General features: G+C 48.4%; 1 protein-coding gene and 1 long non-coding RNA gene across 4 annotated transcripts in view; one reads left to right on the top strand and one right to left on the bottom strand.

Annotated features, from left to right (window-relative positions):
- Positions 1–19: 19 nt before the first annotated feature.
- LOC141991341 (uncharacterized) lies at positions 20–5,432 on the bottom strand. The gene is made up of 3 exons (XR_012640350.1): positions 5,206–5,432; positions 3,378–3,475; positions 20–606 (listed from the first exon to the last, which is right to left on the bottom strand). It is a non-coding gene; the product is annotated as an uncharacterized LOC141991341 (long non-coding RNA).
- Positions 5,234–16,430, top strand: part of CCDC169 (coiled-coil domain containing 169) — a 70,181-nt gene continuing 58,984 nt past the window's right edge. For 2 of the 3 annotated variants that reach the window (XM_074959626.1, XM_074959637.1), the window contains exons 1-4: positions 5,521–5,675; positions 9,434–9,516; positions 12,657–12,767; positions 12,859–12,899. In XM_074959626.1, coding sequence (XP_074815727.1) covers positions 5,599–5,675; positions 9,434–9,516; positions 12,657–12,767; positions 12,859–12,899 — 312 coding nt within the window. In that variant the 5' untranslated portion in view covers positions 5,521–5,598. Of the gene's footprint in view, positions 5,435–5,520; positions 5,676–9,433; positions 9,517–12,656; positions 12,768–12,858; positions 12,900–16,430 lie in introns of those variants that run through there. The other variant, XM_074959630.1, reaches the window with a different exon arrangement.

The raw sequence follows: 16,430 nt of genomic DNA, 5'->3' as shown, positions 1-16,430 counted from the left end.
GTTGGCTGGAAGGGGGGGGGGGGAGGGAATCAGTAATTCTGTGAAATGTTTTTTTTTCTTCTTTGGGGCGGAGGAACTAATTCCATATTACAAAATTATTTTTGGTAGCTATCAGGGTGAGACTGTGTCCAGGAAAAAATTTTCTATAGAAAAGCTTTCACTGACCTTTTACACTGCATGTGTTTCACAATCCAACTGCAATATCTTCAGAAAGTTTTGTAACATTGGGTATTACTCTGATTATTCCATTAGAGGGCAGTATTTGAAATTTGTTTGTCTACTTCAGTATCTAGTATTAAATGCCAACGATTATTAAAGTGAGCTTTCAGTCATGGTAAGGGCATGATTTCATGGGCATGAACACAATGAAAAATTAATTTGACAACTATCCCAATGAATGCTGCTTTTTGTAAGTAGTTACTTTTTGCCCAGTTTCTAATCAGACATGAACTGTCCTGATGTTTCTTGTATACCGGTGTTCTACAACAGCTTTGTGTAGTACACAGGAGTGCAGTACATATGAAAAACTCAGGTCATTCTTTGCTACTGACTCAAAAATTCATTACTGGGCTTCACAGCTGCTATACGTTCCAGTCTTGATTGAACCTGTAGTGGAAACAAAATGACATTGATTGCATTTATTCATGAGTATCAGCCAGTCACACAGTTAAGTCATTTTCTGCAATTAAAGTCTATACTAATGGATTAATAGAAAGTAATGCATTTGTGTGGCTATTACATGCCTGCACCTGGTGATGGTGAGAAGTATGAGGCCAAGAGAGGAACAATTTGACATATTATTCCTAGAGTGTCTTGTGGAATTGAAATTATAAATAAAACAACTTGACCTATGTGCTTAGCATTATTATGGATGCAGAGCTACTGTGTGTATTTTCTGTTGTGAGAAAAGTAAAAATCTGGGATTTTTCCTGAAGTGACAGACAAGATCATAACCCAGGTCTACACTAGTAACTTTTACTGTTATAGCAGTGTCTATTAGGGTACGGGAATGTTTTGGCAAAATTTCTATACTAGCAAATACCCTGGTCTAGATGCAGTTATACAGACAAAAGTGATTTTGTGGCTAGTTCATTTTGCTCACTGGACCAGTATAAGGTATGTCTCCACTAAAAGGGCTTGCTTACCCATAGAGCTGTATTGATTGATCCTTTCTAGTGTAGACTAGGCCTTAGGCTTGTAACCTGCTTCTGTCTCTACCTACTATTTGCTGCTTCAGGAGCAGGCAAAACATTATTCAAATTGCCAATCCTGTAATACTCAAAAAAGGAGAACAGGATATTCCTTTGAGCTTATACCATAACCCACAATGTTCTCAAGCAGTAGTATACTCCCTCCCCAGGACTAGGAGCTAGAGCCTGACACTTAAAAGTTTAAAGGGGCCTTAGTCTGGCTGTATGAGGTGGGGAGTGAGCACAGGGCCCTAGGCAGTTGCCCACTTGCTCATCTGTAAGGCCAGCCCTGCCTCACACCTCAAAGTGACAACCCCTGCCCCATACCAGGCCACCTCACTTCTGTGCTGCTGCTGGTGGTGCCGCTGCCTTCAATGCTGGTCTCCCAACTCTGTAGTCTGGTCTCCCCTACAATAGCCAGATTTCACAGTCCATGATCCATTTTTTCATAGCCATGAATTTGGTAGGGCCCTGGGTATGTTAGAAGATGTAGTCCCTTTCAAAATAATACAAGTACTATATCTAGCTTAGTAGTTCATTATATTGCCATATTTCTCATATTAGCTGGTTTGAGTCTGCCTCTTCCTTTTAGACTCCTGCCCTATTTAAGGTCTCTGCTATAGTGAATCCTGTCACAATTAATTAGGCCTGAGTCATTACGAGTCATACTTAAAATTGATTTTTCTCTAGTGTTCTCTCCAATTTAAAAATCTAGCGTTCAATGAATTCTCAATGCATGATAGCAGGAATCATGCAGGAGCAACTATTTCTAAATGCAGTTACCATACAGTTTGCCTAAATTTATGTTACTGACTGAGGATTTTAGACAGTTCTTCAATTCATTTGCATCTCAGATCATTCACTGATGAGAATAATAGTATCAATTATAACTTAACACTGTCAAAAACCACCTTCTGCCCAGATGTTTTCACCAAATTAACTGACTTTCGACTCCAAGACCCAAGCTAACAGTATTTTGGGTACAAGACCAATTTGTATTCATTGAAAACATTATTGCTTATTTTTCTCTCATCACTTTTAGATTGTTAGCTGTTTAGGAGCAGTCTGTCCCACACTGACAGCCCTTCACTCATTACAGGAACTACCACAATACACATAAGAGATTCTAGATCCTCATTCTTCTCATACAGCATGAGAGGGAATTATGCCCACAGCCACCCGGAAAAGAGAACCAAGAGCCAAAGCAAAAATGCTTGTGTGATCTAAAGCCACATCAGATGTTTTTAATTGTGAATCCAGTACAATTTTTAAAAATACTACACAATACATATCAGATTAGACCAGTGGCTGTTAATGTTAACTGTTTTGGGCTTTTCAGTCCTGATTGGTTTAACAAATTAGGGCTTGTCTACACTTACTGGGGAATCAAGGAGGAGTGATCGATACAGCAGCAGTCAATTTAGCAGGTCTAGTGAAAACCTGCTAAGTCAACTGCAGGCCACTCTCCCGTCAACTCCTGCACTCCACTGGATGGAGAAGAGTAAGGGGAGTCAACGGGAGATCATCTCCTGTCAACATTGCATAGTGTGGACCCTGCACTATGTAGATCTAAGCTACATCAATTTGAGTTATGCTATTCACGTAACTCAAATTGGGTAGCTTAGACCAACTTTTCCCTTTAGTGTAGACAAGGCCTTAGGGGAAGATCGAGCTAAGTTATGCAACTTCAGCTACGTAAGTCGATGTACTTAGATCTACTTACCACAGGGTCCACACTATGCTATGTCGACAGGAGACGTTCTCCTGTCAACTCCCCTTGCGCTTCTCATTCAGGTAGAGTACAGGAGTCAACAGGAGAGTGATCTGTGGTCAATTTAGCGGGTCTTCACTAGAGCCGCTAAATTGACTGCCAATGCATCAATCGTCATTTGTCAATCCCCTGGTAAGTAGAGACAAGCCCTCAGACTCTCTAGTGCTACTTTATACAGTGCTTATTATTAATATTGGTATTGCAGTAGTGTCTACTGGCCTCAACTAAGCATCAAGGTCCACTGTGCAAGGCCCTCTCCATGCAACACAGCAAAAGTCCCTGCCCTAAAGAACAGACAATCTTAAGTGTTAATTGTTTCTGTAAGGCTAAATAATTAAAAGGCTAAAAATTCATTACATGTCTAGTACAACACTTCACACATAAAGGTGCTTTAGACAACAGTTAGCTTATCCTACCTGGTCAAAACTCTTGTTTAACTGGGTCAAAGCTATATCATGCTTTTTCATTAGTTTCTGGTGTTCTGCCAAGCTGTCTGCTTCCTTTGTGAGTTTCTCTAGACAAAACAAAGTAGGCAAGGCATCAAATATGTGGCCATTAAAGCAACAGCTGAGCAAATGCTGTAATAATTTACATTTATTTGCACAATAAGTTCCAGTCAAGTTTTCATACCATAAACAAGTCTGCAGAGTAAAATGCAGTGCTTCATTCTGTTTGGTGCCTTCAAACCTGACCTCACATTGTACTCTTTTAAAATCCTCCCACCTCTGTGGCAACAGTACTAAACAGAACAGCTATGGAGGAACTACTAGAGCATATTTGGCTGGCAACAGAGCACACCTCCCTTCTATTACACTCTGCATAGTCCCTAACCTCTTCTAGTCTATAACTGTAGGAGAGGAAGGGTCCATTTGTGCCATGGAAAAAGTACTGTGTAGCCTGTGCCATGACAGGTTAAGCTTTGATGCAAAGTTTAAAATTCCCATATGCTGCAGGATACTTGGTACTGTCACACTCTGCGGACTCCCACAGAGGCAGGAACTGGTTGCAAAGCTTCCCTCAGTGTTTTACTTAAACTATTGGAGCCCCTTAGGCACATGAATCTATTTGGCTTGAACCGGGAAGTTACCCATGTGGTAGCTGACTCAGGCCTTGGCTACACTTGCAAGTTAGAGTATTAAATCAGCCCCAGGCATTCTAACTTCTGAGGTGTCCATACTGGTAAGACACACAGAGCGCCTGGACTCTGCAGCTGGAGTGCTCCTGATAATCCACCTCCAGGAGAAGCATAAAGCTTGCTGTGCCCCAGCTGAAACGCCCCGGTGTCAGTGTGGCTGACGTGTTGCATTACTGCGCTGTGACTGGCCTCCGGAAACATCCCATAATCCCCTGAAGTCAAGTGGCCACTCTTCTCAGTGTTTTGAACTTGGCTGCAGGCATGTAGATATGCCCTTTCAAAGCTCCGTTTCTGACAGCTGGCATGCTTAACTGCTCCCGGACACAAAGCAAACCATTACTGTGGAATGCTGCTACTGCAGAGGCAGGTAGGTGGGTGTGTGTGAGAGAGAAAGAGAGAGAGGGGATGGGGTGGGGGCTGATGGGGTTTCCCCCTTCCCTCTGCCCAAACTTACAAGACAGTATGCTGACACACTCTCTCCCCCCACATACACACTCCCTGTCACACTCCACACCCCCACTTTAAAAAGCAGGCTGCAGCCACTTGCAGGCTGGGCTAGCCACAATGCACTGGTCTTTGTGCGGTTGCAAAAGCTCCTAATGTGGCCACGCCAGTGAGGGCAGCGCTTTCTCTGCTGCAGTCTCTGAGGGCTGGTTTAACTCCCGGCCCCCTCCATCTGCCAGTGTAGCCATGCCCTCAGTTCAGTCAGCCAATCTGTGCCACTGCTTCGCCCCCGGACCCTGCCCTGGCAGTCGGGCTGCAGGCGCACCGCCAAACCAACGCGGTACCCGCGTAGCTTAACCCCGCGGGTGGGGCCGCTCTGACGGGAGGGTGGCCGGGCCCTGCAGCCCCCCGCAGCGCTCCCGGGACGTCCCCTCGGTGAGCGGCCCCGCAGCCGGCGTGCCGGGGCAAGGCGCGGCGGGCCTGGCAGATAGGGGCGCTGCCCCACGCGCGGGACTCGCCCGAGTGACCAGAGCAGGCCGCGGCCTCCCGGGAACGACCTAGGGACCACCGGGACCGGAGGCTGCGCCTCGCCGGGCGCATGAACCTGCCCCCGCGCTGCGGCCGGGCGGTGCAGAGCGGCTGCCCGGCGCGGCCCCGCCCGTTACCTAGCGCGGCCGCCATGCGCCCGTACGCCGCGTCCGACGCGGGACCCTGCGGCGCGCGCGCAGCCATGCTCGCCTTTGCCGGCGCTGCGCCCAGCGCAACCGTCAGAGAACTGGCTGAATTGAGTCGCGCGCGCCTTCCCGCCAGCGCCCTCGAGACTCGTTCCCTCGCCCGCCGTCAGGTGACCCAGCGCGACTCACGTGACCTGCCCCCTCCTAGAGCGGCGCTGAGGTTGCTGTCACGTGAGTGGGATGGGCCGTTTGGTCTGTGGCTCGCGTGGCTGCTCCCCTTTCTCCTACCCTCCGCCCCTTGATCCTCCCTCCTCTCCAAGGAGATGAGCGCGCGCACGCCCAGGCCCCAGGGCAGGCAGGGTCTCGGGGCTGCTGCGGGCAGCGATGGGAGAAGGCGGGGACTCCAGCGCCTGGGGCTCCGAGCAGCTCCGGCTGGAGCTGGGGCAGGAGAAGCAGATGAAGTGAGTTCCCTTCCCAGAGCGGTGGGGAAAGGGGCCGTGCTCGGTGTCTGCAGCCGTGCCCGGGAGTCAGCGTGGGCCGTGCAGGGAAGGGCTCCCAGCGCGCTACAGAGGAGGTTGAGACTAGGGCCTGCCTGGCATAAGGTTTCCTAGTGCTTTCCGTTATAACACCCGGCTGTCAGGTGCTTATAGCTATGCCATCCCTTAGGCACTGGGGCTGAACTTCTCCGGGCTGGTGTCTGCCTGGGGCTGAGTTGTTTTGGGAAAAGGTCAGCCAAGGAGCTCCAGCTGTTTCAGAGAATGAGGCTAAGGAAATATGTTTTCTCTTGCTGCAGTGTTCTCACAAGCTTTTCTTTGAGATGATCTAGCGCAGTGGTTCCCAAACTGGGGTTCATGACCCTCTGGGGGTTTGCCAGAAAAATTTCACTAATGGTGGCCAGAAGACCCCAGGCATTGGAGGCAGCAGGTGGGACTGGTTGCAGGGCAGACAGTCCGAGCCCCAGGGAGAGCGGGGCAGGGCAGTTGGGGCTGGCAGCCCAAGCCCTGCCCCCATCAGCGGGGGAGCGAGCCAGCCATCCGAACCCTAGCACTCTGCGTGGGGCTGGCAGCCCGAGCCCCAGGGAGAGTGGGGCTGGGCAGTTTGGGCTGACAGCCTGAGTCCTGCCCCTGTCAGCGGGGGAGCCGGCCGCCCGAACCTCAGTGCTCTGCCCAGGGCTGGCAGCCCGAGCCCCGGTGGTCAGCAAGACCTGCAGCCCAAGCTCAGTGGAGCTCAGTTGACCAGGGCGGTCAACGGGGTCCAGCAGCAGGAGCCTCACGGAGTGCGGAGGAAATTTAAACTTAAATCCCTGGAAATATTCATTTTTAGGAGGGGGTTCACGAGATTTCACAATTTAGTGAAAGGGGTTCGTGGGCTGTTAAAGGAGAGGTGAAACTAAGATTTGTTGGGCAAGGAGACTAAAAGGGGCATGAGAAGTCTGAGGAGAGGAGACTGAATGTCTAGGTGAGGTGAATGGGAGTGGGACAAGAAGCCATGGGTGAGGAAGAGACAGTGCACATTGAAGGGCCTGGGGCAGAAAGGGTCAAGCTTGAGGAAAATGGACAGATGACTCTGTGCCCACTAGAACACGCTCCCCTCCAGAGTCTGGAATGGAACCCCAGATTCCTGAGTCTCACCATCCTTCTGCTTTCAGCAAATATTACTCCTGGGGGAATTGTGTGCCACTGCGCACGTGCAGACTTCTTGCTGGATGCAGAATTATTTTTTGTGCAGAAAATACACTCTGTGCAAGAAGTGCTGCAGTTCTGCCTCTCACCCACCAGAGGCCACTGTGGTGGCAGAACAGCCCGCTCACTGGCACTAACAGCTAGCAGCAGGCTGCTTTCCTCAGAGCCGCCAGCCTGCTGATGGAGCCAGGTTAGGAGGCGCAGTGGGGCACACCGGGCTGCTGGGGGGGGGGGGTCACAGACTGGGGCATGGGCTCAGGATTAGTCACTGAGCCAGTGTCTGAATGGGAAGAGAGCTCTGGGTCACATGGGGATGCGGGGGTTAGGGGGACTACAGGGACATATAGGGATGGGGGGGTGCAGGGACACACAGAGTTGGGGGCAGATGTACCTGATTGAATGGGAGAAGTTAGGGGTCAGTCAGGGCCTGTATGGAGGAAGCTCGCCAACTCCCTAACAATCCCCTCCTCTCCCCCCCCCCCCCAAGAAACTGTTCCATACTTCTCCCGCCCACACGAGCAACTATCCAGGTTCCTTCACTCTCCCTCAGCTCCTCCGTTACCCCTGGCTCCCCCAAGCCTGTGCACTGCTTCTGAGGGATGCGGGAAATACATTTCTGAGTTGTAGTTTAAATGAATTACTCAGAGTTCTATATTAATATGCCTAGTAAGGAATCCATTTGTCCAAAAACAAAAAAAACCCTGAATCTTTTTATTTGTCTGTAGTGTTAGACATACTTGCTGAGAATATTTTGAAATAAATTACCAAAATAATTGAGACTGGTATGATCATACTGTGGTGTTTTGACAAATAAAATATGCAGAATCTTGCAGAATTTTATAATTTTGTGTGCATAACTTTTAATTTTTTGGCACAGAATTTTATTTTTTGTGCAGAATTCTGCCCAGGAGTAAAATATCTCTGAAACCCAGTGGCTCCTTCTTTTGGGGTAGGAGCAGCAGTTGTCAGATACCCTCCTAATCTTCTTTCTTCTAACCCTGCCCTCTCATGCATTTATCTCAACTCTTTCCATCCTCCTCATCCCTTCCTTGCAGTATGTTAGCTCTCTGACTTGCTCTCTTCCTGTTGGTGTCTTCCCTTCAAACCAACAACTGTTTTGTTACCCTCCTGACCCTGTGCCCCTCCTCCCAAATCTGAAGTTCATGGGGGCAAAGAATGACTGGAGGAAGGAGTAAATTATGACTTCCCTCCACTCACCCCTTCCCACTGGAGACTTCCAACCTCCCTGGGTTATCTGGCCCAACCTCCTCTTGGACTGGGGGCTTCCTTTGAAACCCCTGGCATTTGCAGGCCCCAGCTTCCCCACAACTGGTGCCTTCCCTGTCTCTTGCCTCATATGTCAATTCTTCAGTTTCCCATCCCTTGTTTGCCTTCCTGCTCCTCTGAGTATTGATTTGGCTGTTTAGGTGCTGTCATTTTACTGAAAACTGGTGTCATTTCAGATTTAAATAGCTGAAATAATCAAATTTACTATTTTTAAGATCCTGTGACTCTGAAATTGACCAAAATGGACTGTGAATTTGGTAGGGCTCTAGTTATATACTATTTCAAACTCTGGGTTTAGCTACTAGTTATTATATACTTTGACAATTAGTTTCTGAATGAAATCTAAGTTATTGTCATAATATGTGGCCAAAAAGTTCTAGGAGAATGATTTAGTCTCTAAGCAGTGAGTTCTGAGTTAAACTAAGATCAAAATTTCCAATAGCACTTTTCTCAGGTGTACTCTTATATATCAAGAACTAAGATAATAATTTGTTCATTAGCGTAACACACCATGTCTTGCCAGACAAATATTGATATCTAGAGATAGTATACGTTATCTTCATATGAAAATGTCTCCAATCACAAAATTTCAGAAATGCCTCTATATTTCTAAAGCACTGTAGCAACTCTAGAGAAAAAGTATTGTAATGCTGGGACACTGGACAGAGTGGGCTGGTGCTCTGAGGTGGTACTGAGAATTCTCTTTGAGATGCATGGCTAGCGGATCTTGCTCACATGTTCAGAGTCATACTAATCACCATTTTGGGGATCAGGAAGGAATTTTCCCCCAAAGTTAGATTGGCAGGGACCTCAGGATTTTTGGTTTGGTTTGGGGGCTTTTGTTTTTCACCTTTCTCTGCAGCATGAGTCTAGCTCCCTTGCTAGGATCATCTGGGTATATTTCACCAAATCCTTTCCCTGCCATTGCAGGAGCCTCTGGCATTCGTGCACCTCAGTCCCTCCTGTTCCCTGCCTATGGCACACAGTAGTTTAGTCTTCTGAGGGCTGTAATATTTTAGTGTAATCCAGTTTACCGGACCTACTACAGGGGCAATTGGGTAGGGTTTAGTAGCCTATATGCAGGAGGTCAAACTAGATGATCCAGTGGTCCCTTCTGGCCTCAATCTCTCCAATGTACGTAATGGAATATAAGCACAAGGACACTTCATCTGTACATAAAATTCAAGTTAGATTTCGTTGTTCGTAAGAAAATTAATTATATAACCATTTAATTAACTTCTCTATCACAGGGAAATGCTTGAACTCTCAATATTTGAATTGAGAAACACACTAACAGAACTTGAAAAAAGACTCGGCAGTGTTGAGGATGAAGGTAAGTAGATAATAATTAATCTTGGCAGGATTCGATTTTAATCGAAAACTGTCAGTAAATGTGTGCAGGCAGCAGCACAGACGTAAGGGTGGCAATGCCATACCATGCAATCCTTACTTCTGTGCTGCTGCTGGCAGTGGCTCTGTCTTCAGAGCTGAGCTGGCGGCCAGCAGCTGCCGCTCTCGAGCTGCCCACCTCTGAAGGCAGCACCGCCGCCAGCAGCAGCAGCAGCAGTAGTACCACCGCAACCCCTACAGTACAGTCCCCCTACAATAACCTTGTGACACCCGACCCACACAACTCCTTTTGGGGTCAGGACCCCTACGATTACAACACTGACTGGAGTGAGTGAGTGAGTGGGTCCCTGACAGCACAGCTGCAGAGAGCTCCCTGCACTGCCTCAGGGCAGTGACACCTGGTCCCTGAATGCTGGGGGGGGCTGTGGCCCTGGCAGGGCAGACAGAGACTCCTGCTAGGACTGCATGGAGGAGGAAGAGGACAAGCTCCCCGCTGCAGGGCTGACTACCGTTTGCTGAATGTCTCTGCACTCACCAGCTGGGAGTGCCGGGGGTCTCTGCTTTGCCGTGCCAGGACTGCAGCCTTCCCCACATCTTGTGCCTGCAGGGATCAGGTGGCACTGGCCCAGCTGTTATGTAGGGAGCTCTCTGCAGCTCCACTGTAATTGGAGTGGGGCTGTGACAGCAGAGGTCTCCCTGCATGGCCATGGGGCCTGTGACACCCAATTCCTGCAGGCACATGGTATCGGGGAGACTGTGGTTCTGGTCCAGCAGAGCAGAGACCCCTGGCCGAGACTGCAAGGAGGAGGAGAGGAGACTTTGTCATCCCTGCTGCTGAATGGTTCTCTCTGGGCAGGTACCATTCAGCAGTGGGTTGGCCTTTCTGCAGCCAGGGACTTGTCATCCTCACGACCCTGGCCTGGGCTCTCTGCTCTTCCTCTCCAGGACCACAGCCTACTCTGTACCTTTTGCCTGCAGGAATCTAGTGTCACTGGCTATGCAAGGGAGTTCTCTGCAGTCATGTTCCAACTCGCTTGCTCTCCAGCCCAGAACTGTTTTTACAGTATGTACAGATATACACTTTAACGATGAGAGTAATTAACCACTGGAACAATTTACCAAGGGTCATGATGGATTCACCATCGCAGACAATTTTCAAATCAAGACTAGATTTTTTTCTAAAAGATGTTCTAGGAATTATTTTTGGGAAATTCTATGGCCTGTGCTATACAGGAGATCAGACTAGATCAGCGTTTTTCAAACTGGGGTCCATGGATCTCTGGGGGTCCCCAAGGGTACTCCAGGAGGTCTGTGGGCCCCGCTGATCAACCCCTTCCCTGCCCTCCCTCAACTCTTCCCCCCTCCCTCTATCTCCAGGAGGCTACTGAAGCCAAACTGGGAGATTTTAGGCACTAAAGGTCCAGCAGGGCTAAGGCAGGCTCCCTACCTGCCCTTGCTCTGCACTGTTCCTGAAAGTAGCTGGCCCGTCCCTGCAGCCCCGGGGGGGGCACGGGACGGTCTCCGTGCGCTGCCCCCACCCCAAATGCCGACTCATAGCTCCCATTGGCCAGGAATTGTGGCCAATGGGAGCTATGGGGGCAGTGCCCGGAGACACCCTGCCCCCCCGCCCACTCCCAAGAGCCGCTGCCAGAGAGATGTGGGAGTCGCTTTTGGGAGCCTCCCGTGGTAAGCGCTACCTGGCTGGAGCGCTCACCCCCTCCTGTGCCCCAACATCCTGCCCCAGCCCAGAGCCCGCACCCTAACCCCCTGCCTCAGCCTGGTGAAAGTGAGTGAGAGTGGAGGAGGAGGGGATGGAGTGAGCTGTGGGAGGGAAAAGGTAGGGAGGGGTGGGGCCTTGCGGGAAGGGGTGGATTGGGGGCAGGGTCTGGGGCTGAGTTGGGGGCTTTGGGGATCCCCGAAAAAATTTAAATCAAAATGGGGATCCTCGGGTTGCTGAAGTTTGAGAATCGCTGGACTAGATGATCACAATAGTCCCTTTTGGCCTTGGAATCTATGAATCTTGAAGATGTAAAATAAAGTCATAATAAAGACTACAAAAGTACATTAGCCATGTATTTTGTATTTTTCACATATCAATGAAAAATGTAAAAAACTTAAGTTTTAGTTACTGGATGAAATCCTGGCCTCACTGGGTATGTCTACACTGCAGTGTAAGACTGTGCTTGACCCCATACCCTTGTGTCTACACTGCAGTTGTGCTAACAAAGGGCGTAGACCCAAGGTTTCAGGACCCTGCAGGGCAATCAAGTCCAAGCTCAAGTCAAGCTGGGACCCAGGGTCCAAGCCTTATTGCTTTGCGGTGTAGCCACAGCTCCATTTGACTCAGGTCCGCAGAGTCATCTGGAAGTATCCCACAATTCCATGGGACAACTTCCTTAGTCCTCTCTATCCCAACAATCTGCAATCTACTCTTTTGAAAACAGAAACACCCCTCCCCCTGGGAAACGGCAGCAGCTCAGGTCAGCGTTAACCCATTCTGTTCTGATCGCCGATCTGCAAACATACTATCAGAAAGCTTCCCCTGCGTTTGCAATGGAGAGCAAACCAATCAAGCCTTTTGCAAAGTGAGCTGCTTCCTACTAATGTGCAGAGCAGGCAATAAAGTTTTCCCACAGTGCACCATGTTTCTAGAACTAGAGCGGATCTCATTTCAGAGGGCAGGGGGCGAGCTAGGGATTCTGGGATATGGTTACTGTGACTTGGGTCTGCACACTGACTGTAGTGTGGACGCCAGAGCCTTACGTTCAAACACAGGTCATGACATTCTTAATTTAGGGTTAAAATACAATGTAGATGCTCAAGCCCAGGGGGTCCTGAACATGGGTCAGCTGACTCGAGTCCCACTGATCCTGGTTTACATTGCAGTGTAGATGTACCCACAGAAGTAAATGGCAAAACTCCCATTGACTTCCGGGGGGCAGTATTTCACCTAGTATCTTTTTCAAGTTCCCTTGTTTGTAAATGGACACTTTCTTGGTTACGCAGTTGTGGGGTGCAAGGCTCCAAAAGGAGGTGGAGTCATTCTGAAAAAGGCAATTTCTAATTCTAGCAGTATGAATTAAATTTTGGAAATAAATATAGTAACATTGTATTTCTTTGGAGGTAATGAATGGAAAACCAGATATGAGACACAAGTAGAACTGAACAGACAACTAGAAAGGCAAACTGGTCTTCTTCAAGAAAAGATGGAACATATTCGTGGAAATCCAACAGGTAGAAGTGGGCATTCATAGATATTTTTCTCTAGTATTCATAAAATTTTATATTAATATATCAAGGTATCACACATTTTGCTTATTTACAGATAGATTGTCTTCTATTCGCTCCTTTGATCAAATGCCTGTGGTGAGTACATTGGCATTTAATTGCATAAGCATCTAACAGTTCATTGTAGCTAAGGAAATTATTAAATAATTTCAGCCATTTGCAGCCCAGAAAAAAAATCAGTGACCCTATCCAGAAGCCACAACAATCAACCCATTTATTTTTTCATTGTTTCACCTCTGCAATTGTTTATAAACTTGTAAGACATATAGTAAAACAAGTAGATAGGGGATACATAAAACATGAATCCTGGGAAAAATAATCTTACATATTACAGTGGGAGTTTTTATTTAGTAAAGACTGCATGATTGGGTGCTAAATCATGAGTCATACTGAGGTGGAGTATCTGGACAGTTTCAATTAATAATTTATATAATGTATAAGTAGTATAAGGGCCCTACCATCAATCAAACCCTGACCCCGCCCCTTGACCCCTTAGCCCCGCCCCTTGACCCCTCAGCCCCGCCCCTTGACCTCTTAGCCCAACCCACCGGAAGTCCCGCCCCATGGGTTATTACTTCCGGGGTCAAGGCTGCCACATGACCGGAAGCAAGGTGTGTCATGTGACACCCACCCCACCCCTTGACCCCTTTAACCCCACCCCTTGACCTCTGCCCCCTCCCCCCCCACCGGAAGTCCTGCCCCATGGGGTATTACTTCCAGGGTCAAGGCTGCCACGTGACCGGAAGCAAGGTATGTCATGTGAACCCTCTAACAACTCCTCCCACTGCCCTCTACCAATCAGGATGGGTTTCGCCCCGTAGGACTTCCCCCCCAAGAGGAGCTTTGACCAATCAGGGCGAGTTCCGGAGCGGGGTGTCCTCTCCGGAAGTGGGTCTTGTGACCCCTCTAACAACCCCCCCCCCCCCCACCAATCAGGATGGGTTTTGCCCCGTAGGACCTCCCAGAGAGGAGCTTTGACCAATCAGGGCGAGTTCCGGGGTGGGGGTGTCCTCTCTGGAAGTGGGTCTTGTGACCCCTCTAACAACTCCTCCCCCCACCCCGCTACCAATCAGGAGGGGTTTTGTTCCGATAGGACCAAGAGGAGATTTGACCAATTAGGATGAGTTCCGGGGGCGGGGTGACCTGTCCGGAAATGATTCGTGTGACCCCTCTAACAACTCCTCCCACCAACCTCTACCAATCAGGCCGGCCCGAGAGCAGATTTGACCAAAATAGGGCAGGTTCTGGGATGGGGTGAACCACCCAGAAGAGGGGCGTATGACCCCTCTGCCAATCAGAGCGCAGCACCATCACCCCATAAGGCCCAGCGTCGGGCAGAAGAGGCTGTCTTTTACCAAGAGCGCGTGTTTTAGAAATCGTGGAAACATGGACTCCTTCACCACCCCCATGAGAACTTCGGACTTTGTTTTAGCCCCGAAGGCCTTTGGACTTGTATGGAGAAAGCGCTACATCAGCGAGAGTTCTGAGGAGGGCCCTTTGGCCCAGCCGTTGATGGACACACCGGAAACCGACCCCGAAACCCGGCTGCTTGTGAGGCCCCACGATGAGCGTGATGGCCTCTTGTTGTCCACCCCCCGAGAGGTGGAAGGTGATCACGGCTTGGGGGAGTTACGGGCGGACAAGGTGAATGAAAAAGACGTGGCTCAGGTAAATGAATGTTTAAGAAGTGACAGTCGGGGTGGGGGTGTGTAATGGGGGTGGGGGGGGGAGGGCTAGGAATCAGGGATTGTGTAAATCAAAAACCAAGCAGTGGTGTGCTTACGCTGTTTCTTTTTTGAAAAAAAAAATCTCTCAACAGCTCGATGATGCCTTTCTGGAGGCCTTTGAGAACTTACACATCGGTAGCCCTGTGGGAGTAAATGTATCATGCGTCAGCTGTTTTTGCTCATGTCTGAGACACAGATCTCAAGAGGAAAAGGACAAAATGGAAGAATGAACCAGCACAGACACCCTCATGTTAGGAGTCATGGCGTCCATTTTTACAGGCGGTTGTAAAAGGTTGTGTTAAACCAGGCGATTAATAAAACTTATTTAAACGTGTTAATATGAATGTTGTCCCCCACCCACACTTGTGTTAGTAAAAGATGGTACCAGTAACAGTCATGTCTCCACAGGCGGCTCTTTTAAAGAAAATATATTACACCCCCAGGGAAGTTGGGAGCTTTGGCGGGGTGAACCCTCTTTTTCAAGTGGCCAAAAAGCATAGTAAAACTTTAAATAGAAGACAAGTAACAGCTTGGCTTTCAGACCAGGATGCTTATATTTTACACAAACCGGCTCGAATACGTTTTAAAAGAAACAAGACCATTGTTTCAGATGTGGATGCGCAATGGCAGGCAGATTTGGTGGATATGCACCAGTTCTCCAAACAGAACAGCAATTTTAAGTACATCTTAACAGTGGTAGACATTCTATCCAAATATGCCTGGGCCTTAGGCCTAAGGGACAAGACGAGTGGTGAGGTATGCAAGGCCTTTAAAGCTATTTTTAGCGAAGGGCGTGTGCCTCAAAAATTACAAACCGATCGGGGGAAAGAATTTTTAAACAAACCCTTAAGCAGATTGTTAAAACGGCATGGCATTCACCATTTTGTTACTAATAATGAAGTCAAAGCAGGGGTTGTGGAGCGGTTTAACAGAACTTTAAAAAACTAGGATGTGGAGATATTTTACAGCCCATAACACCTTTCGCTACATCGATGTGTTACCTGACTTTATAAAGAGTTACAACCAGAGCTTTCACAGAACTATACATACCAGACCCGCTGATGTTAACCCTTCAAATTCTCTGAAGGTATGGAAAATGGTTTATGGAGATGATTTTAAAATAAAACCGGTTGTTGCCCCTTTTCGAAAAGGCGACCACGTGAGACTATCTAAAACCAAAGGAGCTTTTGAAAAAGGTTATGAACAGACATTTACCGATGAGATATTCATAGTGGATGAAGCCTTAACCAGGGGTCAGAGACCTGTATACCGATTAAAAGACTACGAGGGTGAGACAGTTACTGGATCTTTTTACCCTGAAGAATTACAAAAAGTAAACCCCAAACGAGACAGGATTTACAGGGTTGAAAAAGTTCTAGCGGAGAAAGGAAAAGGGAGAAAAAAGCAACTACTGGTAAAATGGTTGGGGTGGCCTGATAAGTTTAACAGCTGGGTGAAAGCTTCTCAACTCTGTGACATTTAGATGCAAACAACAAACAAACAAAAGTTATTCCTCCCCGCAAAGTCAGAGAAGATGAGCGACGGCGGGTTTTACATTACTTTGCCCAGCAACGCCAGCGCTGCAGTTTTTCCCCAAAACACCAGCTCGAACTTTACAATACGGCTAATTAAGCCCTTGGATCTCCGGGGTGCCTGGGAGGTGGGGTTAGTGGAAATACAATACCCGCACAGCTGGAACACTATCAACGAAGACACCCCTTTTGAAGTCACCTTTGGAGATATGGCATGGAGTTTCATCCTACGACGAGGTTATTACGCGTCCATACCCGAATTACTGGATCATATGAACAGTATCATAGCTCGTCACCCCGGACCGCCTGAGATGGTCATGAACTATGACCCTGTGGGTAGAAAAATTAGA

The sequence above is a fragment of the Natator depressus genome, chromosome 1, assembly GCF_965152275.1.
Source record: "Natator depressus isolate rNatDep1 chromosome 1, rNatDep2.hap1, whole genome shotgun sequence".
NCBI classification, from domain to species: Eukaryota; Metazoa; Chordata; order Testudines; family Cheloniidae; genus Natator; species Natator depressus.
The sequence above is the reverse complement of the archived record's forward strand: the minus strand, read 5'-3'. Positions and strand labels throughout refer to the sequence as shown.